Source organism: Bipolaris sorokiniana (assembly GCF_000338995.1).
Source record: "Bipolaris sorokiniana ND90Pr unplaced genomic scaffold COCSAscaffold_8, whole genome shotgun sequence".
In the NCBI taxonomy this organism is placed as follows: Eukaryota; Fungi; Ascomycota; class Dothideomycetes; order Pleosporales; family Pleosporaceae; genus Bipolaris; species Bipolaris sorokiniana.
In genome coordinates, this window is record NW_006911902.1 from 91,366 (window position 1) to 118,235 (window position 26,870).

At 52.8% G+C, this 26,870-nt stretch overlaps 10 protein-coding genes across 10 annotated transcripts; 5 read left to right on the forward strand and 5 right to left on the reverse strand.

Moving 5' to 3' along the window:
- Positions 1–953: 953 nt before the first annotated feature.
- COCSADRAFT_143355 (uncharacterized protein) lies at positions 954–2,355 on the reverse strand (the record flags this gene model as incomplete). The annotated part of the gene is made up of 4 exons (XM_007702335.1): positions 954–1,554; positions 1,605–1,697; positions 1,749–2,152; positions 2,201–2,355. 4 exons carry the CDS (start codon positions 2,353–2,355, stop codon positions 1,319–1,321), a joined length of 888 nt encoding a protein of 295 aa, XP_007700525.1. The 3' UTR covers positions 954–1,318.
- Positions 2,356–2,450: 95 nt separating this feature from the next.
- COCSADRAFT_327360 (uncharacterized protein) lies at positions 2,451–3,400 on the reverse strand. Its single transcript, XM_007702336.1, has 2 exons — positions 3,226–3,400; positions 2,451–3,170 (listed from the first exon to the last, which is right to left on the reverse strand). The coding sequence occupies exon 2, from the start codon at positions 3,126–3,128 to the stop codon at positions 2,547–2,549; it is 582 nt and encodes a 193-aa protein (XP_007700526.1). The 5' UTR covers positions 3,129–3,170; positions 3,226–3,400; the 3' UTR covers positions 2,451–2,546.
- A 483-nt stretch (positions 3,401–3,883) lies between these two features.
- Positions 3,884–7,699, forward strand: COCSADRAFT_143356 (uncharacterized protein). Its single transcript, XM_007702337.1, has 8 exons — positions 3,884–4,380; positions 4,531–4,630; positions 4,685–4,766; positions 4,817–4,863; positions 4,912–5,238; positions 5,290–6,108; positions 6,159–6,326; positions 6,375–7,699. Exons 1-8 carry the CDS (start codon positions 4,264–4,266, stop codon positions 7,271–7,273), a joined length of 2,559 nt encoding a protein of 852 aa, XP_007700527.1. The 5' UTR covers positions 3,884–4,263; the 3' UTR covers positions 7,274–7,699.
- A 164-nt stretch (positions 7,700–7,863) lies between these two features.
- Positions 7,864–8,853, forward strand: COCSADRAFT_37184 (uncharacterized protein). The gene has a single exon (XM_007702172.1). The coding sequence runs from the start codon at positions 7,947–7,949 to the stop codon at positions 8,691–8,693; it is 747 nt and encodes a 248-aa protein (XP_007700362.1). The 5' UTR covers positions 7,864–7,946; the 3' UTR covers positions 8,694–8,853.
- Positions 8,854–10,850: 1,997 nt separating this feature from the next.
- Positions 10,851–11,417, forward strand: COCSADRAFT_92016 (uncharacterized protein; the record flags this gene model as incomplete). The annotated part of the gene is made up of 2 exons (XM_007702338.1): positions 10,851–10,882; positions 10,985–11,417. The coding sequence occupies 2 exons, from the start codon at positions 10,851–10,853 to the stop codon at positions 11,415–11,417; spliced, it is 465 nt and encodes a 154-aa protein (XP_007700528.1).
- Positions 11,418–11,760: 343 nt separating this feature from the next.
- Positions 11,761–13,566, reverse strand: COCSADRAFT_91745 (uncharacterized protein; the record flags this gene model as incomplete). The annotated part of the gene is made up of 1 exon (XM_007702339.1): positions 11,761–13,566. One exon carries the CDS (start codon positions 13,564–13,566, stop codon positions 11,761–11,763), a length of 1,806 nt encoding a protein of 601 aa, XP_007700529.1.
- A 414-nt stretch (positions 13,567–13,980) lies between these two features.
- Positions 13,981–14,390, forward strand: COCSADRAFT_327430 (uncharacterized protein). Its single transcript, XM_007702340.1, has one exon. The coding sequence runs from the start codon at positions 14,010–14,012 to the stop codon at positions 14,271–14,273; it is 264 nt and encodes an 87-aa protein (XP_007700530.1). The 5' UTR covers positions 13,981–14,009; the 3' UTR covers positions 14,274–14,390.
- A 97-nt stretch (positions 14,391–14,487) lies between these two features.
- On the reverse strand, positions 14,488–18,875 carry COCSADRAFT_171679 (uncharacterized protein; the record flags this gene model as incomplete). The annotated part of the gene is made up of 8 exons (XM_007702341.1): positions 14,488–16,061; positions 16,110–16,224; positions 16,276–16,428; positions 16,483–17,125; positions 17,180–17,326; positions 17,654–18,435; positions 18,503–18,699; positions 18,758–18,875. The coding sequence occupies 8 exons, from the start codon at positions 18,873–18,875 to the stop codon at positions 14,488–14,490; spliced, it is 3,729 nt and encodes a 1,242-aa protein (XP_007700531.1).
- Positions 18,876–20,437: 1,562 nt separating this feature from the next.
- On the forward strand, positions 20,438–22,831 carry COCSADRAFT_91618 (uncharacterized protein; the record flags this gene model as incomplete). The annotated part of the gene is made up of 3 exons (XM_007702342.1): positions 20,438–20,700; positions 20,757–21,232; positions 21,285–22,831. The coding sequence occupies 3 exons, from the start codon at positions 20,438–20,440 to the stop codon at positions 22,829–22,831; spliced, it is 2,286 nt and encodes a 761-aa protein (XP_007700532.1).
- Positions 22,832–23,499: 668 nt separating this feature from the next.
- COCSADRAFT_160822 (uncharacterized protein) lies at positions 23,500–25,966 on the reverse strand (the record flags this gene model as incomplete). The annotated part of the gene is made up of 3 exons (XM_007702343.1): positions 23,500–23,563; positions 23,691–25,686; positions 25,735–25,966. 3 exons carry the CDS (start codon positions 25,964–25,966, stop codon positions 23,500–23,502), a joined length of 2,292 nt encoding a protein of 763 aa, XP_007700533.1.
- Positions 25,967–26,870: the final 904 nt, after the last annotated feature.

The window sequence follows — 26,870 nt, forward strand, 5'->3', positions numbered from 1 at the left end:
GATGATCCCAATTGATGGCTTGCTTGATTTACCATGGCAGTCTTAGTCGCATTCTGGTCAAATCCGGTTGTCGTAATGCACTACTGACTTGTTCCTGGACATGACGTGCTACAGGGTTCCTGGTGTGTCACGAATCTGGGACCGTAGGATTAGCCAGTTTAATCCCCGGCTATAGTACTCTAGACCAGGTCATGGGGAACATGGCGCTATGTGTCTGCCAGTAGTCCCGCTGATGTGTCCTCGGCAAAGTGGTGGAGAGTTTGACAAATCACTAGCGAGTCAACTCTCAAAGTGTCACGTACCCATTTGCTGGGCGCATCAAGAGCTCGCGGAAAGGGGATTTTTACCGCTAGGCCAAACGTTGTCGCGGACGTTCAACGGACATTCGAGCGGGTCGCGCAGTCGGCACCATTTGCTAGTCTGTGTTGTGCGTGCACCGCCGTCAGAGACCCCGAACCAGTTTCCGCCCTCATGCACGGCGCCCAAGGGACTTTGTGTGTGCTTTTTCGTCGGCAGACCATCTGGAAAGCGTTTCGGCATTTGGCCCAACTGCCGATGCTCTGGTTCCAAATGTGCCCTTTCCAGGCCCAGCTGGAGACGCACTTGGATACTCAAACTTAGCAAGCTGCAGCCGTGCGCACGTTCTCCTTTGCGTGGCTGCCTGGGCTCGCGATGGGCTCGGGAACGCCGCACCCTGACACCAACCTCTAACCTCTTCGAGGCGGCTGTAATGGTGCCTTTGGCTACAATTGGCCCATCGTTGGGCTGGATTTGGCAGTGTGCTATTATTGTGGCCGGGTTCGGAAGGCGTCCCGTGTGTGGCTGGTGGCTTGCATGGGTCTAGCAAGCCCGGATTCCAGAACAGGGGACACGTACTTACTGATTATGTGCCCTCAGCTGCTCCAATATTCTGAAAGCGCTATCAAGGCTTATGTCGAGAACAACTGTGTTAAGCGAGGCAATGCGGATTGTGCAATTGCCGACATGTGCATTGTTGCGTGCGTGCTATCTATCCATGTATGTGTGTAGCTAGTCGTCAGCTTTGGCGACAGAAAACGCTCAGTAATCTCGCCTATTGGAACACGTAGGAAAACGCCAAAACTCCCGCGCTATTTATGCCCCCTGTAGTCGCTCAAATCCAACAGGCTCATGATGCAGAAACCAAATCAGCGCCAGAACAAGGCCGAGTATACTGTGCGCCGCTATGACCGTAAAAATAAACACTCAAGAAAATATATGTTTGTGGCCCGCGCGGCCTTGTATGTACATGGACATGGAGAAACAAAACAAAAAAAACATGGCGCAAGATGGGTAGTCGTTAAACAAAGCAAAGTATTCGTCGTCGCGAAATTGAATGCCACGGGCTGCGGCTCTTGACCCGTTGGGGTTTGGAGTGAGAGATGTTTGGTTGTGATGATGAAGGCGAGGGCTGACGTGCGGATTGTTGTTGCTGTTGGACGTGGCCTGCTTTGTGGGATTCCAGGCTGATCACTCGAATCTTTGCGGGCTTGTCGTCATCATCTAGGTCGTTGCTGTCGTCGGATTTGGAGGTTTCTGTGTAGCGTGTGAGTAATTTCATAGATTGGCAGGGATAAGGTGCGTACGAGACGAGGCTGAGGTAGAGGATCGCCTCGATGTCTGCCTTGATGTTTGCGTCGAGGTCTGTCCAGAGGTATGGCATGGAGTTTCCTCCGAGTCTGCAACTGTCAGTCCAACATGACGCGTAGGATTGAGTTTGCCCTACATACCATCTGCAGATGACACAATCGAAAGTGGGCTTCGTCTATTCGTCACAGAAGACCTACTACTTGCGGGTTGATATGATCGCGGACGACCGGATACAGGCGAGTGGAATGCGGGCAACGCAGGCACTGGAGGCACATCTCTTGCAAGGTTCAGATGTCCGCTATCGATTTCGGCTGACAAGCGGCGTATGACTGCATCAATGGATTGATCTTGCTTGCTTCTCGACTTGAGGCTACGAGCGCGGTCGCCATTTGGCGTCACTCCGCTCCTGGCGCGCAAAGCTGGGTGGATGAGATCAGGAGACTGGTCGAGTTTGCGTTGAAAAGCTTCAGTCGGGGGTTGTGCAGCAGTCAAGCTTCTTCTTGCAGCTTGGATTCTAGCCTGGACTTCATGGGCGCCGACGGATCTCCGGTGAGCCTTGAGTCTGGCCTGGACTTGGTCGGCGCTGACGGACTTCGAATCAGTTGTCGGTGGAGGGTCGGCTGCTATGGGCTTTGAAAAGTTTGGACAAGGCGCAGAGACTGGTCTGAGTGGCTTTGTGAGGGTGACGGGGGGGAAAGGCTCGGTAGATGTGCTTTGTAGTTGGGTCAAGACGGACAGATTCGACATTATTATTGCTATGGGCAAGATTGTACGGTGCAAGATGGGTGCAGAACCGGAGCAGGCGGGACTGCAAGAGGCAGCTTAAGGGAGCAGGCCGTCTAATCTATAGTGGATATTCATGTCTCAACAGACGGGCGGGTCGCGCTTGGATAGCGTGGTAACTGGGTTTGCACCCATGCGCCGCTGCTTCTAGCGCTTCAGATACGGCACCGATGCTCGAGGCGCAGGCTGGAGGGCTGAATAGAGTTAGCAAGCGAAGATAACGACCCACGACTGCTTGGCGTCTGGCCAGCATAGCTCAGCTTGCAAATACAAGGGAAATGAATCTGGCCGCACCACCAGCCATGTGAAAACGAATGCGGCAATGACCGCGGGCGTGTGGCGCCATGCTGTACGCCTGGCCATTGGCTGCCCCCACGCACCCACGGCCTAATTCTGCACGACGAGGCCCCAGGCGGACCAAAAAGAACAGAATCCATAGTATCCGTCGTGGCCAGGCTTGCCCTAATAGTCCAGAGGCTGGCGAGATTGAGATGGCGCATGTACGTGGTATGTATGGGGAAGCGTTTGGCTAGAGGCCGGGCTCGCCATGACGCCAGCCGGGGTAATAGCGACGGCATGCTTTTGGTGACGAGTCGCCATGTGTAGACTGTACTCTGCATGTGTACATGGCTACGTAAGTACGTACTTGTGTACTTGAGTACTAGGTGAATAGCTTGCCAATACATGGATGCACACGTGCTGTTGGTAGTGCAGCAGGCCAGGCGGCTCCAGCCCATCAAGGGTGTTTTGGATAATGTTTGATGATGATGATGATGATGCTTTTGCGGCTATATTAGCAGTACTATCGAAGTAGATGTGTACGACGTATAATACCTGTATCCCGACTGGGACCGCAGCCTTGCAGCACTGCGTCCATGCAGAGCGGGCCGGGCAAGTCGATCGCGTGGCTTGGCTGGGGACGTCATGACAATATATCTCAGGGGAATCTGGGGGCGGCGTGGGAGTATTGGATTGTGGTGAGCTGCAATCGCGCAAGAGTGAATGGGCACGAGGAGCGGAATGACCGGATCACACACAGGCTGCATCCTTTGGTGGCTGCTCCGCTGCTGTTGCTCTTGCCATGGGCAGCAGACGACGACAACGGTACGCACAGTGCGTGGGTGAGTGGATGCAGCAAGGTGACAAGCGACAGGCGGGCACTGTCCGTGCCATGTACACCAGCACGTATGTACATGTAGATAGTTATATGTACTAGATACAACGAGATGAACGAGCACTGCATGGTGTTGATGAGCAGCAGCGCCAAGGGGATTGCGTCAGTGAGGCGAGCGCGTATCTGGCCATGGGCGGCGACAGCTACACTCATTCCACACGCTCGCAGCGCCGGACAGCTGCAAAAGCACCCCGCAACCCGTCGCCGCCTCGTGCCCTCGCCCACGCAGCCATCACCGCTATCTCCAGGGTTCAGCGTGGTGTTGAGGCTCTGGTGCCGCCACTCGGGTCTAGGCTCTTATCTTAGTGCATGCACTGTGCCCAAGCCTGGCCCTGTGCTCTCCCGCTTCCACTTTGCGACCCACGACGCGCCTGCAAAAGTGTCCGAGGCTGATCACCTTGCCTGTCACGCCGCCATCGCAGACTTCCCGGCTTACTGTTGCGCGCCCACGCTGGCTCATCGTCGAGTGTTCGTCTGTCGCGTCCCCGCCGCCGCGCCGCTGCGCCAGCCCACAAGCGTCGCCGAGCCTCCTAACCCGCATCTGCCAGCACCGCATCCACCACAACACCACGCCGCCCCCCATCTCCCCCCATCGCCGACGCTCCCCCGCCCTCTTGCGCAAGCCATCGCGACAGCGCGCCGTCCCTCCGGAGGGTCCTCTGCCCTAGCCGGAGACTGTCGACACGCCGCCCCCGGCTATGGCAACCGTCGCACCACCACCGGCGAGCGAACGGAAGCGCGTCAAAGTCTACGAACTCAAGAACAATGACTGGTTCGACAGAGGCACCGGCTTCTGCAAGGGCGTTGTAGCAAATGTACGTCTCCCCACTCCTCGCCACAACACCTCCCCGCTACACGTGTAGCCCCATTGCGCCCGCGCCCGCGCCTGCGCTCATGTCCATGTCCATGCCCACGCTCACGCCCATATCTGCCGTTCACACATGCTAACTGGTGTCACTCGACAGCAGGAGGAAGCAAGGATTGTAGTCCTGTCCGAGGATGACCAGTCGCGACAGCTCCTCGAAACGCGCATCTCCAAGGATGATGGCTATCAGAAACAGCAAGGTATGCGCGTGCCATGCGCTACCCAAACACAAGCCTGCAGCTAATCCGCCATAGATACCCTCATCGTATGGACTGAGCAAAATGGCACCGACATGGCCCTCAGCTTTCAGGAGCCCGAGGGCTGTGCCAGCATATGGTAGGCATCCACTGCCTCGGTCAATTGAGCAACGCGCTGATTCCATATAGGGACTTTGTTAACGAAGTGCAATCGCGATTGCAGGCTTTAGCACAAGGTACGTTGGACCATCCATATAGCTTCAAGCAGGCTAATGCTGACCCAGACGATGGTCTCTCAGACGATTTGGACCCTATTAGTCCCATACTTCTCCCAAACCCAGATCTCGGCAACCTTCACGAGATTGAAAACCACATGCGTGCCGCAAACTCTACCCCAGGAGGGCGAGAAGCCCTCGCCAAATTCATCCTTGCTCAGGATTACATACCGAAACTGATTCCGCTCGTCGACATGGCCGAAGACCTCGAAAGCGTATCGGATCTCCACCGGCTATGCAGCATCATGAAGATGCTCATCCTACTCAACGACACTGCCATTATCGAATACGTCGTGACAGACCCCGTTGTCCTGGGAGTTGTTGGAGCCCTAGAATGTCAGTGTCACCACATACTACCCTGCCTCAATGCTTGCTGACTTCTTGCAGACGACCCGGATTTTCCCTTGCACAAAGCCAACCACCGACAATACCTCGACGACGAATCCAAATTCAAAGAGGTTGTCAAGATTGAAGACGAGAATATCAAGCGGAAAATCCATTACACCTATCGCCTGCAGTATCTCAAAGACGTGGTTCTCGCGCGCATCCTCGACGACCCCACCTTTAGCGTCCTCAATTCCCTCATCTTCTTCCACCAAGTCGACATTGTCCAGCACCTTCAAGCAAACGGCCCCTTTTTGAAAGAGCTTTTTGGCATCTTCTCGCCCAAGGAGCAGAATCTCTCGAGAAAAAAGGACGCAGTCTTGTTCATCCAGCAGTGTTGCGCCATAGCAAAGAGCCTGCAGGCAAACGTCAGGGCGCAGCTCTATCAAAACTTCATCAGTGGCGGCCTGCTGGAAGTCATACAGTTTGCGCTCAAACACCAAGATGCTTCGGTCCGAGTAGCAGGAACAGACATACTTGTGTCTTTGATCGACCACGATGCTCTCATGGTGCGCAGCTACATTTTCAAGGCCATTCAGGAAAAGACTAAACCACTTACCGACACTCTAATCGAGTTACTCCTGATTGAGGTAGACTTGGGGGTCAAGGCGCAGATGGCAGATGCGATCAAGATTCTGCTAGACCCCAATGCCAACTCGGCGTCGATAGAAGCGCTTGGGCGAACTAACAGTGACTTCCTTGCTAAGATGAGGGGTCAACTTCCATCCATACCGCAGACTGACTCTTTTATTCAAAACTTTTACGACGAGTCTGCACGGAAGCTCTTCCAACCTCTCAAAGATCTCGAAGGCCGCGAGTCGAGTAAGTTGAGTTCCTGGCCCTTATAAGCGACGGCGGCTAACATTGTTCAGTGGAAGATCTATCGATGCAAGAAGTGTCATTATACGCCCACCTTGTCGAGGTTCTATGTTTCTTCATCCGTCAACATTCTTTCCGCAGCAAATACTTCATTCTATCCGAAGGCCTCGCGATGCGGGTAGCCCAACTCATGGCCTGTCCGGAGAAGCATTTGAAACTCAGTAAGCATCTTCCACAATATTGCTGTCTCGTTTACTGACTTGTCCCAGCTGCGCTCAAGTACTTCCGTACTGTCCTCGGTTTCCACGATGAGACACACAACCGCCAAATCATCCAACACCACCTTTTCGAGCCCATCTTGCAGATCTTATTCGATACGATGCCTCGCGACAATCTCCTCAACTCGGCATGCCTGGAGCTATTTGAATTCATCAGGCGCGAGAATATCAAAATGATTGTTCAGCATCTGGTTGAGACATACAGGGAGAAATTACAAGCTGTGACCTATGTCGACACATTCCAAAATCTGATCCTCAAATACGACCAAAACCATGAGCCAGTTACTACTCAGGAGCTCGACAATTCGTTTACAAGTGTGGATAGTGACACACCTGCGCGACACTCCGCAAATGTCAATGGCGGCAAGTGGGGTCAAGGCTTGAAGGACGTAGATGCGGATGAGGAGGCATACTTCAACACATCGGACGATGAGGATGAACAACTTGCCACCACTGGCAAACTCGCTCTCAACGGAGCATCGCCGGTACGCCCCCTCGTTAACTACCCGGATGACGACGCAGACGATGCCGACATGGATGATCTCGCTACCGGGCTGCCAGCCTCTGTGCACAAGATTTCAGCAGAGACGCAAACGCCAGAAACAACTCCATCACCAAACTCTGCTTCTGCAGGGTCGCCGCCGGAGCGTATATCCGAAAAGCGCCGTAGAGAGGAGGATGAGGAGGATGAGCTTCTTGCAAGCATCTCCACATCTGCAGGTCCAAAGCGCCGTGCTTCGACGTCCAGCAACGCAAGCTCAGGAAGCCTGCGGAACTTGCGCAGGAAGTCGCCCAATGTCAATGCTGGAAAGGATGGTGGTGGAACACCAAAGAAGATCTCGTTGTCCATTCCACTAAAAAGTAGTGGTGAGGGAGGCGCGGGCGAATAGTATCGCACGCCCCCGCTCTTAGACGAAGATGAGCTGCAAGGGAGAAGGAAAGACTTCTCATTTCTGCAGCGCGATGCGCTTTAAACAATCCTAAAAAGATACCCATTTGGAAACTCGAGGAGACACAGATGACGTTGTATGAAATGGGTGCGTACGAGATTTTTTGGCTTCTTCTTGCAAATGTGTTTCAATAGGGTAGCGGCATTGCGAAAGGTGTAATTATCTAGGCGTTCAGTATCGTCGCCCTCCCCGGCGAGCGAGACGGGTTGGGACTGTGGCATGATGGGATGATGCAGCGCTGTGTGTCGGGCCTATCACCGTGCATTTGGGTGTTTGGGTTTTCTGTGCATGATCAAGGGCATCATCCGGCCTGTGTATTTTATATCTCGTAGTCTTCGTTCGGGAATGCCAACTCGTCATCGAAGTCACTTCATGTTCTTCTATGGTTCTGTTTCTGTGAGCATGGCTAGGTATGTCTAGTCAGTATGTTTGGCAGGTAGGACTGACGTTGAAAGTCACGTTCCTTCGCGTCACTTAGCGCGTTTGGCCCCGCATACCTTTCACGTCGATATGACGACCCACATCCATGTCTTCCGCTTATTATTCGTCTCGACGCTACGTTCAATTGTCTCTGATATTCTAGAGTCGTCTTGGTTCTAGAAGACGCCACGCAATGTCTAACAAGCATCCTACCACCAATCTGGATACATCGACTACACCAAAGAAAAATTCAGCCATCCAGGAACAAGACGCATCATCTTCCATGCCACCTAAACCCCCAACACTCACTTTGATACTTGCTGCCACGCCGAGCCTCGGCATAGGAAAGGATGGGGTCTTGCCATGGCCACAGCTCAAAAAGGAAATGGGCTTCTTCGCACGAGTGACGAAGCGTACATCGCCTTCTGTCCCAGCGGAAGGGCGCAGGAAAGTAAATGCTGTACTCATGGGTCGCAAGACATGGGAAAGCATACCGCCCAAATTCCGGCCTCTCAAGGATCGCCTCAACATAGTCATCACCTCGAAGCCAGAAGCATTTGCAAACAAGCTAGACAAGAAGACAGAAGTCGAAGGCCCACTTGTGTGCTCTGGTATCCTTGACGCCATTGCTCAGCTTGAGCGCGAGGACAAGAGCAATTTACCATCTGCGGACCTCGAGATTGATAGAATCTTTATTATTGGTGGGGCTAGCATATACCGAACGGCGCTTGAACTTCCGCAGACGAAGCGTGTATTGCTTACTAAGATCGAGAAGGAGTTCGTGTGCGATACTTTTTTTCATGTTAATTTGGACGAGGCAACAATATGGAGGAATGCCAACAGGGGTGAGATTCAAGAGTTTACGGGGGAGAATCTTGAGGAGGGTGCGATTGAGGAGCAGGGTGTCAGGTTTCACTTTTGCATGTACGAGCGAGAATAGACTGGTGAAAGTGAAAGGAGTTAGGACTGAGTCCGTAATCAATGACGTACTTGCCGTGATTGCGTGTAAAGAAGAGAAGGCATATAGTTGCCTGAGGGTAATTGGCCTCTGCCTCACTTTCCCAAACGAACATAAAAATCATCGACTTGCCCAACCCTGCATTCTCCACGATCTCTATCCACCCTGTTCCTTCCCATTGTTTTCAATCGACATGGCTCGAGAAAATTCTCCCACGCGATCGGTGTGGAGTGATCTATGGCAAGAAAGTACATCTATACGCTTTGCCTCGCAGTTTGCAATTAACCAACCTTGTCACAGAGCCTGCCTTATACACCATACTGCAGTTTACCACAATCATCAACAATACCCTTCTCTCCCTACTCCTTATTGCCGTTTGCTCCACATTCTACGACACGTTCCGCTTCTGGGTCGGCCGACGAACCTGCCAGACATTCCATTACCAAATTGTCGATAGCATAGCCGGGAATCCAGCAGCCAAATTCCTGGGAAAACTCGTCTGCAACACCCATGATTCCCCTTTGACTGTCGCTAATAAAGCTATATTCCACTCTACACTCTTCATCTTCGTGCAGTACATAACTTCGCAGGGTATCGTACAGATAGCGCGATGGATAGCGTCTATTTCCATGACGAATAAGAATATGAAGTGACGATGTAGCCGCTTGCTCGACAGGGGGATTGAATGCTCTGCTGTACCTCGCTACCACACTCTCAACATTGCAGCTGCCATCATTCTTCTATGTATCATTCGAGGCTTCCAGTTACACGTTAAGTCGTCCAAGCGTCGGGCCCAAGATACCAATTACAGCCCTGGCTTCTTGAAGCTTCTTTTCACGTGTCGATACATTGCACAGACGATCCTCGCCTTACCAATCGCGGTTATTCACATGTACACTCGAATTTGGAGGGAGACGTCGTGGAAGTATATGAAACTACTAGTTGTTCAGGCGTCTGCTTCATGGGCCATCTTTGTTATAGGGAATTTAATATGCTTGCTTGCAGCACTACCCGTAAGTACACTTTCTGAGGTAAGCAGTATCCCAGATGGAATAGAGGCTGACGAGTGACAGAATTTCCAAGGTACTATGGAGGCACTAGAAGAGTCGGGAATCACAGGTAGTAAAGGATGAGAAGATGGGGTCATCTGTCGTGAAAGCTTGAAACATAGATCATACTACACGACAGCTCCGCATGCTGCCCGAGAAGAGCATAAGCTTATTTGATCAAGCAGAGTAGAATATTAGCCTGCTTTGAATGAATATATCTATGATACACCAAAGAGAACAAGTCCGGATTTGTCCGTTCTAATTTCACTACGTTATTGATCCCATGTTCGAATCCGGTCAGCAAAGCTTTCGTCATAGAGCCGAGGAATCACGATATCCGCTCGTAGTCAATGCCCAGTCTTGTCTGTGAACTCAATTTAATCCCAAACGTCGCCATTTTTCTTGTTCGTTTTTTCTACTAAAAGTCACCAACTATTCACCTGCATCGACCACTTTCTCCTACGAGACATCTTTGAACACCCTGAACAGATCGTTTCCTTACAACAAGGCGGTTGCATGATGTAAGAAAATTACTTGGTGACACAAAACCTTGCAACCCTCGACTCTGCTTGGCCGCCTGAATTCGCAATGGGAACACTTTCTGTCCGACGGGCACGGCGTACACACCCTACCCGTCTAGCCACATAGCACACGACGCTGTGAACAACGTGTAATCCCAACAATGCAGACCACTGAACTACAATATTTTTCTGGAGCATAGCTGTACCGTAGCAATCGGCAAGAATGTTGCACCGAACGCATGCTGGAGCCTTGCTGTTTAGCATTGAGTCGGGGGAAACCAGCACCCGCAGCCCCGCTGAAACTGGTCCGCGTAATGACTCCTGAACAGGCGGTAGCTTTCCCACCCCCCTTCCCTTTCGAAGCCACAACATTCCACCGATTTCTACATCGATCCAGCGCCTCAAAAAAAAAACAATTAAAAGAGACGTATAAGAAGGGCCGAATTGGCTACTTAACATTGATTGTCCACAACTTTTTTTCTCCTTACAAGATTTGGAAAGGGCGACTCGACTACGCAGCGAATAGACGAACGTGAAGAGATACGACAACAACAACAATAACGGACATCATGGCCATTATCCAGGTTCCAGACGAGTACAGGTATGTATCCATCATTCAATTAACCCTCTTTTTTCCCCAACTCCCACACAACAACAAGCACATCAACCCTCGCCTCTCCCATAGCTAACCCTCGCTCTTTAGCTATGTCGTTGGCGCCGCCGTCTCCACCTTCTTCATCGGCATCTGGCTCGGCGGGCGCGTAGGCTCCTTCCGCAAAGCAGCCAAGATCCCGTACCCCTTCGAATACGCGTCGTACGAACAAATCCAAACCGCAGCTCCCGCCTCCAAATCCGCCATGCTCGCCTTCAACGCCGCTCAGCGCGCTCACCAAAACTTCGGCGAGAACCACCCTACCGCTCTCTGCGCTATGCTCATTTCGGGGCTGAGATTCCCACTGGCGACGGCGGCGCTCGGCGCCGCGTGGAGTGTTAATCGTATTTTTTATTCGGTCGGGTATACGAGGAGTGCGGAGCGAGGGGGTACGGGCAGGTATTATGGTGCTGCGGGTATTATAGCGCATTATGTTCTGGTGCTTATGAGTACCAAGGCGGCGTATGATTTGATCATGGCGTAGATGCTGCAGGGGAGGCGACTTTTTCCAGGCTAGGCATATAGATTGAGTATACCACTGTTGGTTTTTTCGTTGACGAATATATCTGCATGAGATGAATTATTGTTACGAAAAAAACCTCTTTGTTTGGGGATATCATTGTTGCATAAGGATAATGGTCAATTTGCATGTTGCCTACGAGGAGAATTGGACACAACACTTATGACTCTGATCACGTATCCTGTTCAAAAGCAGATTTGAGACGAGTAGACTCGGACATATTTTTCATTTTCTTTTCTAAAGAGATTCGTAATCATGTAATTCGTGAGGCATACAAATTCGTCAAGAAAAGTTTTTGGCAGTCTCATCAAACACCGTTTGCGGTAACGGCGCGAACAGCAACACCCTCGATGCGCTTCTTGTAAGTCGTCATCTGGTGCTTGAGCAAATCTCCATACACAACTTTCCTCAGCATCTCATCGTCCACTGTCACGGCTTCGACGTCGTCCTCGCTCCTGGTCCCTACTCTCTGCCGCAATACGACGAGTCGGCCCGCAGGCGACAGGGTGCAGGGCGGGATTGGCCAAGCGGGCAGTGAAGAAGACGAAGACGATTGGGTATTGTTTGTTTCCAACGAGATTTTTGATCCTCGTGAGAGTCGTGCAGCAAAGCCATGTTTGGATCTGGATTTTGGCGGGGATGAAGAATGTGAGCGCGAGACATTGGTTCTGGACGACGACGCCGTTGCAGAGCCAGAGCTCGAGGCCGTGGTGGGTGCAGGACTGGCGTACAGCTTGAGCAGGCTTCGGAGCACGCTCTTGTCAGCTCTCGGTATAGGGTCACCTTCGTTGATGAAGCTGTAGAAAAGACTCTTTCGGTGCCGCTTGTCTTCGGGCTTCTTGAGCGGCCGCAGACTGACTGGCGGCGCACCAAAAGTGATGCAGTGCACCCGCTTGAAGAAGCTAGTGAGGTAGCTGAGTTCAGACTCAACCTTGGTGCTCATCATGTGCGCGTATAGCAACGCGGCGACCGCTCCGCCTGCGGAGTGGCCGGTAATGAGCAGACTACAATTAGAGCGCGCAGGATTCTCTTGTAGCAAGACCTTGAGCCGCTCTGCGACTGGCTTGATCATCTTTTTTGCGACATAGAGGAAGCCCGCGTGACATAAGTTTCCCGGGTCATCGAGAAACTTGGCCGGACTGCTTGGCGCAGAGTTGTAGTTGACAGCCCAGTCCATGAATGTCTGACTTCCGCGAATAGCAAACACGATCGTGTTCAGCTCTTCAACGGGTATAGACTTTAGGACCATGGCTTTGGTGCCGCTACGCCAGTCGGCAGGGATGTGTGTCTCCATTTCAGAGCTCTTCTTGGTACCGGGAGGTAGGTACGCCTTTTCAGAGTACGTTGCCGCCAAGCACAACAAGGGATACGTCGGGAGATACACTTTAAAAGGGGGTAAATGCGGTGGCAGGCGTGAGTTGGAGTAAAGCCATACTTTTGAGAAATGGTTTGATCCTTTGTCACTACCAGGCTTGGGAGAAACCTCTTCCCGACCATGACGTCTACCTCCGCCAAGCGGCGGGCTCGTTTTCACGGGCTCCTCGTAGTCCATCTGGTCACCAAACTCCATCATCAAATCTTGCTCTTTACCGCTGAACTGTTCGTCATCGATACTAGTAATAACAGAGTCGAACTTTGAGGTAATGACGTCGTATAACGCTGCCCCACGGCACAAAGTCTGCATGCTCTTGGTCGCGACAGCAGCTGTAGGCCGCTCGATGCAGTTGGTAGTCAGCTTGTTCATTCCCTTTCCAGCCGTGTCACGCAGATTGGTAAAAGACCTCGTAGCCATGCGGTCAAGACTATCCCATTGCTGCTGGAAAGGACCCTGGCCGCGAGACTCAGGAGGTGGTGGGGAAGCAAAGCGGATAGTGGATTGGCTGGCATAAGGCTGAACAGGCTGTGGTGGAGGAGACCAATAACGCGGTACATCTTGAGGATAAGCTCCGGGCATCTGTCCGTAATCTGAGCGCTCAGGCGGGCTCGCAGAGTAGCTGTGGTATAATGGCGGTGATGTGACAGTAGATTGGGAATAGGAGCGCTGATGTGGTATATACTGGGGCTGGCTGTGAGGGGTAGCCTGGACCGGTGGTGCATGGTCGTGCGGATACATGTCTGGCACAGGAGGCGAAACATGAGGCTTCTTGGACGAGGAGCGCGTCCTCGAAGCCCTGGATGACGAATGCGAATGCTTCCTTCTGCTCCTGCGCTCCAGGTCGGTCGCGTGGGCCATGGTGTGGGCGTGGTGGGAAGAGTTATTATGGTGTAGATCTGGCAAATATGATTGGCGAGGCGCCGCTATCGCGTGCAAGCGTTGGTGTTCTTTCAGCGCGATTCACGTCGTCTGCCGGATCGCGACGTATGCCAAGGCCTAGTCATAGCCGCTCCGTGCTTCTTTGACGTTAGACGATCAAGGCATCCATGGCGGGTGTCGATTTTTGTTCTTTGACGGTGAAACGAGTGTAAGGGGATCGGGGGTACTGGGACAAACAAAGGCCGAGTCACAGACGGGGCGGCGGGGAGAGAAGGCTCTGGAGTCTGAATGGGCGAGGCCGGATGTTAAGGGCGGGTGGATGCAGGTCCAAGCAGCAAGCCGCGGCATCGCCTAACGCTAAGCCATTTACAGCCACACCCACAACCTCGTCTGTGATTGGCTGGCCGAGTCTTGCGCTGCACAGACCATGCCATGCAGCTGGCACTGCATTGTATCCACTCCACTCTCTGCACTCCTCAAGAGCCGGACGACACGTCGCACCAAGTCCGAGGCCGACAGTATGCTTTGGTCGTAGCGTCACTGTCGGTGAGAGCTTCGCTTGTTGATTTGCCTTGTGTTCCTGGCGGGAAGCCCTCCCCGTGGCCCTGATCAACGGCCGACCTGCCAAACGAGCAATCCCCCGCCGGCGTGGCCTACACCGCATGCGCGACATGCGGTGATATCATCACATGACGATCCAACAGAGATCGAGACCTTTTTTCTTCAAGCCCACTGGCATAGAAGGTGCTAGACACGGTGTCAAGTCTCAGTTTCGGCTTCCTATCTACCATGGGCACCAATCAAGCCTGCGTGCTCCTCCTCCGCCGTGCCCAGTAGGTCACTCTGCTCATCCTCTTCATCCTCTTGTCTCCCCTCTCCGAGCCCCCCTCTACCATCGTCTTCACGCTCGTCCTCCATGCCTTCCATGACGTACCAAACATCCTTCTTGGTAAGCAACCCCTTGAGTATGCCTCGATCCGTGAACAAGACATATCGCAACCCGAGCTTCTGGAACATGGATACCGTAAGCTGAAAGCTAGCTTTAGCATTTAGTGTCATAGGCGTTTGGTCCATCCACGGCCGGAGATCGAGGGAAGTCGTGGGGTCAGAGAGGGGTTGGTGGGCAAAGTACGCTTCCGTTTCAGGCGCTAGGTTCCGAGGAGGCGTCAGGGCAGTCTGAAGCGCGTATTGTAGTTCAGTTCTTGATATGTACCCCAGCAAGAGGGCATCACGGCTGTTGTCAATCACGGGAAACCCACGGAACCGATGTTGAGACAAAAGCTCACGCAGCGACCCAACAGTGTGTCCAGTTGCCGTTATGGCCGTCAGGTCTTCGATGCGTGTCATAACATGGCTTGCGCTGACATCTGGAATCGAGCTACCGTTGTCGTCGCGGTTGTCGAGGAAAGGGTACCCTTTGAAGTGTATCCAGGACTCATAGATGCCCCGTGGGGAGATGGCATCACCAGTCCATTTACTGATCATGACTGCAATCATAATGGGTAGAACATACGTGAGAGCCCCAGTTAGCTCAAACATAATGACCACAATCGAAACCGTCATGCGTGTGGTGCCTGCAAGCGCCGATGCTGCTCCAATAATAGCGTACGTTCCTGGGGTCACGCAAGGTACATCAGGTTCGCAGGAGCTGAAGACGAAGAGCGACGGCCAAGCAGCCTGGACTACTTGCACAGATAGTCCCACTGCACGACCAAAGAGACCGCCAATGGCCATGGAAGGAAGGATAATACCCGCTGGGATCTGCAGACCGAATGTGAGGCCTGCTAGTATGATGCCCAGTCCCGAAGACACCAGTAACAAAGCAATTACTCCGGTGTTCGCTTTGCCAGATTTGCAGAGGCCCAGCGTATCTTCGGTGAGATCAGCGCATTCAGCGAAAAGAATATGCACTAGTTCGGAAGCTTGGGCGCGCATGAACTTAATGGGAAAGTTGATCAGGGCCGTCACGAATGCCACAATGACAACTTCCCTCACGGGGCCTTTGAGGTATTGTCTGTTCTTTCGCCACTCGGCAACGCCCATGTTAAGCTTGATGAACAAGCCTCCAAAAAGACCACCTAAGATCCCAAGAAAGATAAAGGGCAAGAGCTCAAAGTCGTGCCATCCACTGTGATAAGTGACCTGATACAAGACAAGCTTGCCGGTGCGGAAGGGGTTGCATGCTTGTAGGGTGACGGCTGCTACCATAGCGCATACGAAACTGCTCCACATGGTCTTGTCTGGAAAGTAGTACGACAGCTGCTCAAGGCTGAAGAGTACACCGCCTATAGGTGCACCAAAGGCGACTGAAATGCCTGCTGCAGCCGCAGCCGAGAGTACCTCTCGTTTCCGTGCTACTCAAATTAATGGGTTGTAATAAATAACGAGCGTAAAATACTGACCTTCATTGCCATTTACGCTACTAAACAGCTTCATGAAGAGGTTCGCCGAGCAGCACGCTACGTGTACTAAGGGACCTTCCTTGCCCAGCCACAGGCCTGATGCGACTGCAAGACACTGGCCAAGTTAGCTAGCGATCCACAAATTGTTTCTTGCGAGGCTACTTACCAAACCAATTGTCTTTGTGACTAGCGTCCAGCCGCCTAGGAAATGTCGGATAACGAACCCACCGAGAACAGTTTTGATTTCCGGTATACCGCTATGTTTGGCATAAGGAGAAAATTCCCGAACTAGAAAGCTGGCGCATGCTGCGAACAGCACCTAGTGGCTATTAGTGTTCTCGTTCTTCTAAACAATCCATCATTGGACACTCACCGAGTAGAGAATAAACAAGACATAATCGACAACATATCTTCCACCAGCACTCCCAATGCCCATAGCCGAGCCCCAAGAAGCCCAATCGTGACAGGCCTGTGCTTCGTTGATTCCCCAGCAACAGAAGCTCTTGTTCAGATAGAATCTTCCGTCTCCATCCACATTGCGGCAATATCCCGTCTTGAGATCCGCAAGCCAATCGCTCGCAATGTCAATGAAAGCGGCGATGCCTCCGCTTAGTATGCCTGCGGCGACCAAGATGATCCAGACCTGACTTGCATCTGCAAGCTGCTTCACATGCCCCAGGATGCCGCTGGTGCCTGTGTAAAGGTACCTCAATCGCTGGCGTTCCTTTGCATATTCAAAGATCCAGTCGATGGCGGTAAGATCGTCGTAGCCCACCCTTCGGCCCGGCCCCTCAACGTGCCAATCTAACCCGCTTGCATCTTTGGCGTCTTGGGTGTGTTCACCAGCGCTGCCTGGTGTTTCGAGATAGTTCAAGTCAAGTCCGTTTGAAGGAGTTGTACGATGAGATCGTGGCGAGGGCGATGCGTGACTACTGGAGGGCGTAAGCGGCGAGGGGAAATAGCGTGAGAAGCCGAAGGAAGAAGCAGATGCTTTTGGCTTGCGTTTGAATGATAGTCTGGGCGAGGCAATTCAGTATCGTGAGCGGGGGGATATTGGCAGAGGTGCGTACTGCTCAGGTAAATCGGGATCTAGTGGATCGTCCGCCAACAGTGCCTCCTCGTCGCTGCGGTCGTCTTCAACGGCTGGCTGCTTCCCGTTGGATGCGCGGCTCGACGAGGTGTTGACGTGTCCGATTGGGGACCGACTGTGCGAAGAGCTGGACATGCCCTCGACATATGCTTGTTTGAAGGCCAGGGCGCATCGCTCAAGCAATCGTTATGTAGAGAGATGTACGGTACAGTAATCGTGGTATTTGCGACGTAGGGCTGAGTCGTGATGGGACAGGTGCAGTGAATCAGGAGTGATCTGTGCACCATAGCTCAGAATCATGGTAAGTATGTATGAAGCAGCGCATCATCCTTGACAGCCATTTCATGACAAGACATAAAGATAATTGTAGGCTCAGTCTTGCTGGGAATTCATTCACTTGGACTGAGATTACTCAGGCCCTTTCTATTGTACATCTAAATCATCTATCAATTACTCCTGGTTAAAGTCTACAACTGCCCTTCCGGCAATCTCGCCACGTTTTAGCTTTTGTACTGCTTCGTTAAACTGGCTCAAGGGATATACTGTATAGATGGGTTTAAGTAGCCCTCGGCTGGCAAACTCGAGTGTCTTGTCCACATCTGCCATGCTGCTTACAATTGTGCCTGTTATGGTCTGCTTCTTCATGCACATATGGGTCGGGTCGACGTCGACGTGATGAGTGCCAGCCGGTGGGAGCCCGATGCACATCACCTTGCCACCAACACGGTTACCAAGGTACGATATCGAAGAGGGATAGCTTTGGACAGCAGTAACAAAGACGCCATGTGCGCCGATGCCGTCGCAGAGCCGCACTACTTCGTCGGCAACGTTTTCCACCTTTCTGAAATCGATGAAATGTTCTGCGCCGCCAACTTCCAAGCACAGCTTCTTCTTGTCCTCTCCAGTGTCAATGGCTACAGTTCGCAGACCCATGGCCTTGGCTAGTTGCAAACCCTGTAACCCGACACCCCCGCCGGCGCCGGGGAAAACTGCACAGTCTCCTGGCCGCAGTTGGGATTCTTTAATGGAGGTGTATATTGTCGAAGCTGCACACATAATAGGCCCTGCTATGTAGTCGTTCACTCCGTCTGGGATCAGGGTTGTGTATCTCTCGGGCGAGACTATGTACTGTTTGTATGACCCATCGACCATTAAGCCGGTCATGACAGCCTTTGGACAGTAGCACTCATTGCCGTTGCGGCAGAGCTCACATACACCGCAAGTGTCTTGGACTGGCTGTGACATGTCAGAAATGACGATTATGTAGATGAATTCGGTTGCTGTGACACCTGGGTCTGCTCACCTTGTAGCCAGCTCGCATACCAGGCTTCAAATTCTTGACCTGATCCCCAACCTTTACAATGACGCCTGCGCCTTCGTGTCCAGAGCATTTAGTACCCAAGTCTGACATTTTGGGCATATTCCAATCGTTAGCCATGATATGGATGTCTGAATGGCAGATGCCGGTAACATTGAGCTTAATGAGAACATCGGTAGGTCCTATTGGATCGTGTGAGCATAGGTGCCCAGAATGCAAAGTACACTTTTGAAAACCTACCAATCTCTGGGACTGGAACATCCTGTACTTCTACATAAAAGTCCGGGCCTTCGTTGACCACGACGCCTGCTTTGCAAGTCTTTGGAATCTCAAACGTTTGGGCTTTGTCTTGTGCCATGTTGAGTGGAATCTGGGATAGTCGGTAAAACTGGTTAAACGACTGGGTTTATCGCAGAAGAAGAAGACCGATGAAGTGACTGGAAAGTAGGAAGCAGAATAGTATGTACATAGATAGCAGTTGTACTATATATTTGAACACCTCGGTATATCTTTACCCCTCTTCAAGAAGGGAGCCCTATGATTTCTCCAACATCTGCCGGACGAAGTGGAAACGGGCCTATTAGTGCAAACAAGCCGGTGAAACGCAGATGAACCATTCGAGTCAAGAGTGCGAGGCCACTGATGACTGATATGTATAGACTGCTTTAAAGCAGGCGGCTTGTCTCGCAGAATCGACCTGTACAATTTGGGAGCGGCAATTCTGCGGGCGCCTAGCTTCCCCATGTCGAGGGCCCTTGCTGAGAGGCGATGCGGGGCAATGTAAGTATGTGGGGTTGGCATGGCACTCAAACACTATGTAAGCTGACAGTGTTGCAAGCATGTCCTAGATGGAGGAAACGGCTGTTTTCTTGTCACACGTTTAGTGTCGTGTAGTAGAAAGGGAAAGGGCGGGGGCACGGAATTGCTGGAATGGCATACGGAAGAGAGAAGATTCATAGTGAGTAAAAAGTAGTACAGTATGTCTGGAGTAGAAGACTGGCCACCGGTCGTCAAGCTGGCGCACATGATTTCCCAGTCGCTGGCTAAATGTTATTTTCTTCGCCTGAAGCAAGTAGTGTAGGGCAGAGAGACATTTGAATAGCTTCACACATCCAGTATTAGGCGACCAGATGGTTGAGACATGTTGGGGCATGGAGTCGTGGCAGCTAGTAAATGGCGTCGAAGCATCTAGCATTGTCTGGTGGGTGCAAGCATGCTTGGACATACGTGTGCAGGCGTGGCAATTGCGAGATACAGCCTAGTGTAGGACAGCAGATGATGTGTGCAGATCTGGAGTGATTATGCTTACTCAAAGTAGGTGTCTGGACTGTGCAGCACATGGAGCCGTCTTTTTCCGCCACCAGAGTCTTGCGTGCCTCGGTGCGCATATCCATCACGTGATTTCGCGTTGGCCAATCAAACGGGTCGAATTTCATATGCGCCCATGATCGTGATGCGGAACCGGTTCCGGTCGTGAAAGCGGGGTCTTCCAGTCCACACGCCTCTCACCTGACAATCTCGTGCAATTGACTGCGTAGGCTAAGCAGAGTGCGGGCACGTTAACTCTGAAGAGTGCAACGAGCCTAATGGAAGAAGAAAAAAGTAATCGCAGACAAAATACATACATAGGCTGCCGGCATACATGTCGTCAGTCATCTGTTGTTGGCCACTGGGGACACAGGGAATCGTGTAGTGGGGTGGCTGGCCGTCATGCTAGGCAAAATCGAGCTATCATACGCGGACCCACTGGCGACTTGGAGGGAGAGGGGATGGAGGGGAGCAGCGACCAGTGGCCAGAACAGGTGCTTATGAATGCCCCGCTACTCGGGGCTTATATACCTAGACGTCGCTCCCATTACAGCGCTCTACAGCCTGTGTTTGAACCATCCACTCTCACAGCACACAACCCAATCATTCATCATGTCCAAAGGCGAGTGTCCTGTCAAGAAGGTGCCCAACGTCGCCGGCTCTGGCACAAGAAACTCGGACTGGTGGCCAAACGAGCTCAGGGTAAACATCCTGCGCCAACATGACCCCAGACAGAACCCTCTTGGTCCTGACTTCAACTACGCTGAAGAGTTCAAGAAGCTCGACTACGATGCCTTGAAGAAGGACCTCACTGCCTTGATGACCGACTCCCAGGACTGGTGGCCTGCCGACTTTGGTCACTATGGAGGCTTTTTGTACGTTTAGCCCTTTGCCCTTGCGCCTCTGTCTTGTTATCTAACCCTGCAAATAGCGTCCGTTTGGCATGGCACGCTGCTGGAACATACCGTGTCACTGACGGTCGTGGTGGCGGCGGTGATGGACAGCAGCGCTTTGCTCCCCTCAACGCCTGGCCCGACAACGTTTCCCTCGACAAGGCCCGTCGCCTACTCTGGCCCATCAAACAGAAGTACGGAAACAAGATCTCATGGGCCGATCTCCTGCTTCTCGTCGGAAACGTTGCCATTGAGTCCATGGGATGCCCAACCTTTGGTTTCGCCGGTGGCCGCTCAGACACCTTCCAGTCGGACGAGTCTGTCTACTGGGGCGGCGAGACCGAGTGGCTCGGCAGCGACGTCCGCTATGCCGACGGCGCAAAGGGTATCAAGGGCGAGGGTATCATGGACGGTGACCAGCACAAGAACGACGCCAAGGATACCCACACATCGAGAAACCTTGAGCAGCCACTGGCTGCCGCACACATGGGTCTCATCTATGTGAACCCAGAGGGTAAGTTTCCTTTTAGAATACACACATCTCTACTCGTTACTGACTTGTCTAGGTCCCGAGGGCGTACCCGACCCCGTTGCCGCTGCCCACGACATTCGCACAACCTTTGGCCGTATGGCTATGAACGACGAGGAAACCGCTGCTCTCATCGTTGGTGGCCACACATTCGGAAAGACACACGGCGCTGCCCCCAGCGAAAACACTGGCCCAGACCCCAACTCGGAAGACCTTGGAACCCAAGGTCTCGGTTGGATGAACAAGCACGGCCGTGGCAACGGTCCAGATACCATCACCAGTGGTCTCGAGGTCACATGGACTAGCACACCCGTCAAGTGGAGCAACAAGTACCTGGAGTACCTTTACAAGTTTGAATGGGAGCTGGAGAAGAGCCCTGCTGGTGCCAACCAGTGGGTTGCTAAGACAGATGAGGAGATCATTCCAGACGCTTACGACCCTAACAAAAAGCACAAGCCCAGGATGCTTACCACTGACTTATCGATGCGCATGGACCCTGCCTACGAGAAGATCACCCGCCGCTGGCTAGACCACCCTGAGGAACTGCATGACGCTTTTACTCGTGCCTGGTTCAAGCTTCTTCACCGTGACATGGGTCCCCGCTCCAGATGGATCGGCCCAGAGATTCCCAAGGAAATTCTCCTCTGGGAGGACCCTGTCCCTGAGCCCGAGGGTGAGATCATTGGCGAGTCTGACATCCAAACTTTGAAGAAGCAGGTTCTCGACGCTGGCATTGAGCCTGCCAAGCTTATCCGCACTGCTTGGGCTTCCGCAGCTTCTTTCCGCGGTAGCGACAAGCGTGGTGGCGCCAACGGTGCTCGCATCCGCCTCGCTCCCCAAAAGGATTGGGAGGTAAACAACCCTAAGGAGTTGGCTGAGGTTCTCAAGGCTCTTGAGGGCATTCAGTCTAAGTTCAACAGTGGCAGTAGCAAGAAGGTCTCTCTGGCCGACTTGATTGTCCTTGCTGGTACCGCCGCAGTTGAGAAGGCTGCCGGTGTGCCTGTTCCCTTTGCGCCGGGCCGCTCCGACGCTTCCCAGGAGCAGACTGATGTGCAGTCTTTCGAGCACCTTGAGCCCGTCACAGATGGTTTCCGCAATTACGGAAAGGGCACCGAGCGTGTCCGCACCGAGCAGCTCGATGTTGACAAGGCCCACCTCCTCCGGCTTACTGCCCCCGAGATGGTTGTCCTCACTGGTGGTATGCGTGCGCTGAATGCCAACTGGGACGGCTCCTCTCACGGAATCTTCACCCAGCGCCCCGGCCAGCTCACCAATGACTTCTTCGTCAACTTGCTCGACAACAACCTTGAATGGAAGGCAACCGACGCCAGCAAGGAGCTATACGAGGGTTTCGACCGCAAGTCTGGTCAGAAGAAGTGGACGGGCACACGTCACGACCTCGTCTTTGGTCACCACCCTGAGCTCCGTGCCATTGCCGAGACGTACGCATCATCGGACAACGCGAACAAGTTTGTCAAGGACTTTGTTGCTGGATGGGAGAAGGTTATGAACAACGACCGCTATGATATCAAGAACAAGTCGGTGAGTACACCATCGAGCGGGGCAAGCAGACCTCGTTTGTAAGAAATAAAGAAAAGAAAATAAAGCAGCAGAAAGAGAAAGAGGATGAAGAGACGAAGAGAAGAAACGGCAAACGAGGCTGCGCCTGTAACGTTTGTTCCTTGTACACTTGCTTTCCTTGTGGGTTAAACATACCAAAAAAATGGGCACATTCTGGGCTGCTTAGTTTGTCCACTCGCTGACGATTCCTCCATAGACTTGAGTCTTTCCGGCAATTTCTTTTTCACAAAAGGACCATGGGAGATTCTTCGATACCTAGATAGCGTTGCTTTAGGAACAGGCAGATAGCATTTACGCCTTTTTATGAAATGAGATATGCATATGATGAGAATCTTTGCCTCGGAGAGAGAGACTGTGTTGCCAATTGTTATCATTTCCAATCATTACGTAGCTGTGAATCTGACAAAAGCTCTTTGCGGGATCCTGGCTAAAACAAAAAGCCTATAGTGAACAACAAAAGGAGCAAGAGAGGAGAAGTAACGTGCAAAGTGCCCTAGTACGCCAAAGCGCTTGACTTCATTACCAAGCATGAATTTCATTAGCCGTGGTCATTCATTGTACGTCCGTCATGCATCATGCACTAGTCTAATGTGCCATTCGCTCATCAGAAGAATCAAACACGACAGTGATGAGAGAGAGAGAGGGAAACAAAAGGGGAGTGAAAGAGGTCATTAGGGTTTTGCAGACATGTAGTAGTATGCCGCGAGCGCCCCACCAATGACGAGGGCCGATGCACTAGAAATAGAAGTCATGTTAGCAAGATCTATCATGATAGAAAATGATGGTCCATCAAGGAGAAAGGGGCGTGAATGGAGGGACATCATCACAAGCCACGTGCAGAAGAAACAAGATGATGGCTTACCTGGCTCGTTTCCGATCGCCAAACAAGAGCTTGAGCGTGCCGCCACTGTGCTTCTCGGACTGGTGTAAAGATGCCAAAGATGGTACCGTGTTTTCCACCTTGTCTTTGGAAGTCGTCGTATCCTTTGCGGCAGTTCCTGATGCGTCTGTGTCCTGCGAGGGCTCTTCGGCAAGACCTTTGCGCTGTCGAAGTTCTGAGTCTGTATTGGAAACTGGGTGGGATGCTTCAGTTGTAGCATTGAGATCAGACGTGGGCGGAGATGTTGTGGCCTTGGTAGGCATGGAGATGGCATCACGCAAGGTGTTGGTAGATTTCGACTCGTCCTGAGCACCGTCGTGTCCGTTGATGCTTTTAGCTTCGCCAGTCAGTTCTTTTGCATGGTCTGCTGAGTCTTCGTCTTTGTCCTGCATTATATCTCCCAGTTGCTTACTTGCGTTGATGACGGGTGTGGCGTTGGGGTCACGGGCGAATCCCGATGGTGGATTGGATACACGAAGGTAATTTTTACCGATGTAGATGGGCGAAGGCAAACTGTCAAGGTCATGAGTGTCCTGTTCGTCATCCTCCTCATCGCTGTCATCCGCTTCAGGAACAGAGGCCAACGATGTATATGATTTAACTGGTACAAGATCAACTGAAGAACATGCTTGCGAGAAGACTGACGGTTGGGGTGAGCAAGGGTGCTCGTGCGTGGCCTCATCTTCGGGGAGTTCAGCCCCTATTGAGGCTACGCGCTGCAAAATTAGATCACGGTTGGTGGGAAAGCGCTCTAACGACGGATCATTTAAGTCTTCGTCCTCAGCATCCGATCGAGGCAATCGATGAGGCAGGCTGCTGTTTTTCCGTGTCTTGAAGAAGTCATATCGGCCAGGCCCACCAAAGAGATTTTGTGCGCCTTCCGTTTCGTAGCCAAAAGCGGACTGCTTTTCCGTCGGGAATGGCGCATAGTCTTGTGAAGAGACTGAGCCAGCATGATCAGCGGTTTCCGCTTCCCGCTCGTGAGGCAGGAGAGGCGCGTCGCCATCATCTCCCTCAGGGTGGCTGCCAGATTCGCTATGATTACTGTGAGGCCTATCAAGATGTGATCCTTCTTCTTCGAGATGATCACTCTTGGCTACAGTCTCGCTTTGCTTGTACGCCGAGGATTTGCCTTCATGCGCCAGTAATGGAAATCGGTCAAGCTCATCTCCTCCATCAGAGTCGGTCGTAACAGCGGCGTCATCTGGTAGATTGGACTCGTGGGACAAGAGCGGGACTTGATTGGCATGATGATTTCCAGTCTCTGCTTCGTGACCAAACAACGGTACATTCGCAAACCCGTTGCTCTCGTGGCCTACACTAGTCTCGTGGCTAAGCAAGGGTACCAAGTTCAACTCGTCGCCCTCGTCCAATTCGGACGGGGTGTCCATGGCGTCTCCAGAACTAGTGTGATCGGCTGATGAAGGCGTAGACTCCTCGTCAATCGTGTCCATGGAGGGCGGCAAGGGCGATGGGTCGGCCTGAGAAGATTCATGGTGAGATAATGGTGCTGTTTGCTCATCGCCTGTGCCAGGCTCAACGTGGTGTGGAGGTACAGTTCCGACTTTGTCGGGCAATGCGTCGGCAGCTTTCGTGTCATGCGCAGTCTGTTGGGCAGCGGTAGCGTCCTCAGTAGCGTCCTCGGGCGACGCAGGTTCGGTGTCCACCTTGTCGACGACAACGATGGGCACATGAGGCGGTTCCAGCACGCCAGGCTCGGTCGACGAATCCACGTCGCCTGTTTGTTTAACATCACGCTCCAGGTTAGCTGAGGGGATGGGCAGTTGGTCCTGGTCCATGGTGCTGTCTTTGCGGCTGTCGAGCCGCTTCAAGGCAGGCTCATGAGAGGGTGCTGCAGGCGGATCGCTGGATGTGGTTGCTTGTGTAAGTGTACTGTCTGGCGCTGAGCTCTGGGAAGGCTCAGGAGCAACGGGCTCGACATGGATAACATTGTTGCGGATGCCTTGGTCGTCGGTAGCTGCTGTGTGTCAGCGGGGCACCCGGGGGAGCCTGCTTTCAGCCATACCCGTTTGCTTTGACTCGTCCAAGATCCAATGGTCTTGACCAAGACGGACCTTGTACTGGTAGCTCCCCTGGTCTACATTGGAAAATGTCTTTGTGAAGATGGGGTCGCCCGAAGGGGTCGTGTCGTCGGCCACGTCCATCTCAAGCGGGGTCCAGCCGCTGAGGGAGGAGGTGACATAGACAGGGGGACGGACGCCCGGCTGCGAAAAGGTGATGGTCGCGTGAGTGGCCATGGCGACCTCGAGGAGAGGGGATATTCAAGGGAGTGAATATAGGTAGGAGTGGTCGTGTGGCGGACCAGACAGACCAGGCGCGGCCTCTGGTGGGGGTAGTGGGCGACTGTTGGGAGAACAAGACGGTTAGCGGTTACAGGCGAGGAATTGAGCGTGCTCACACTCATGCAGTGGCGCAAGAGGGGCTTACTGCAGGTTGCAGTACGTACAGCAGGGGTGTTGGCATTGGCAGTGGCATGAGGGGGAGGGGGAGGGGAAGGCGCGCCTACTACTTACTTACTTACTTACTTGCTGTGCCGGTAGCACCTGCACCGATGCAAGCAAGCAAGCAACAAGACAACGGAGCGATGGTGCAGCCGCCAGTCGAGGGGCCGGCAGAGAGTTGGGCGAGGGGCGCGAGGCGCGGTTTAACACGGGCACGACGGAGCTTGAAATAGGCGAATGCTGGGGGGTCTGGGCCTATGGGGATGGTGGTGCGAGTACAGTAGTATGTAAGTAGTGCTAGTAGTGGTGGGGATGGTGGTGCTGGCGAGTGCAGTGAATGCTTCTTGTCAGATTGTTGAGCATCTTGTACAGCGCCACATGGCTCCCCCTCTCTCCCCTCTCCCCTCTCCCCCCTCTCTGCCCCCTTCGCTCCGCTCCAAGAAGAATAATCCAGTGTGCTTTTCTTGATGCTTCCAAGGTGACGTGAGTACAACGTGTGGACTGCCAGCACTAGGCCGCGGCCTCGTCAGCCACCCGTAGCCTGATTAGGCTTGCCCCGCACCGATCAGCCGCTCCCAAGCCCCTCGTCCTCGCTCCCTCGTCCACCCAGGCATTACTTTACTTACTTGTTCTGCCCTTCTCTCGTCCAACCTGTTCTGTTCCTTCATTCATTGGAAACTAGAGTAAAACAGCCTCCATC

Excerpts from the sequence above, each read along its gene's own strand:
- COCSADRAFT_327360 (XM_007702336.1), bottom strand. The coding sequence starts at position 3,128 with ATGGGCTGGAGCCGCCTGGCCTGCTGCACTACCAACAGCACGTGTGCA.
- COCSADRAFT_143356 (XM_007702337.1), top strand. The coding sequence starts at position 4,264 with ATGGCAACCGTCGCACCACCACCGGCGAGCGAACGGAAGCGCGTCAAA. Across the intron at positions 4,631-4,684 it reads TGGCTATCAGAAACAGCAAG|ATACCCTCATCGTATGGACT; the intron begins GTATGCGCGTGC and ends AATCCGCCATAG. Across the intron at positions 6,109-6,158 it reads TCTCGAAGGCCGCGAGTCGA|TGGAAGATCTATCGATGCAA; the intron begins GTAAGTTGAGTT and ends AACATTGTTCAG.
- COCSADRAFT_37184 (XM_007702172.1), top strand. The coding sequence starts at position 7,947 with ATGTCTAACAAGCATCCTACCACCAATCTGGATACATCGACTACACCA.
- COCSADRAFT_327430 (XM_007702340.1), top strand. The coding sequence starts at position 14,010 with ATGTTAAGGGCGGGTGGATGCAGGTCCAAGCAGCAAGCCGCGGCATCG.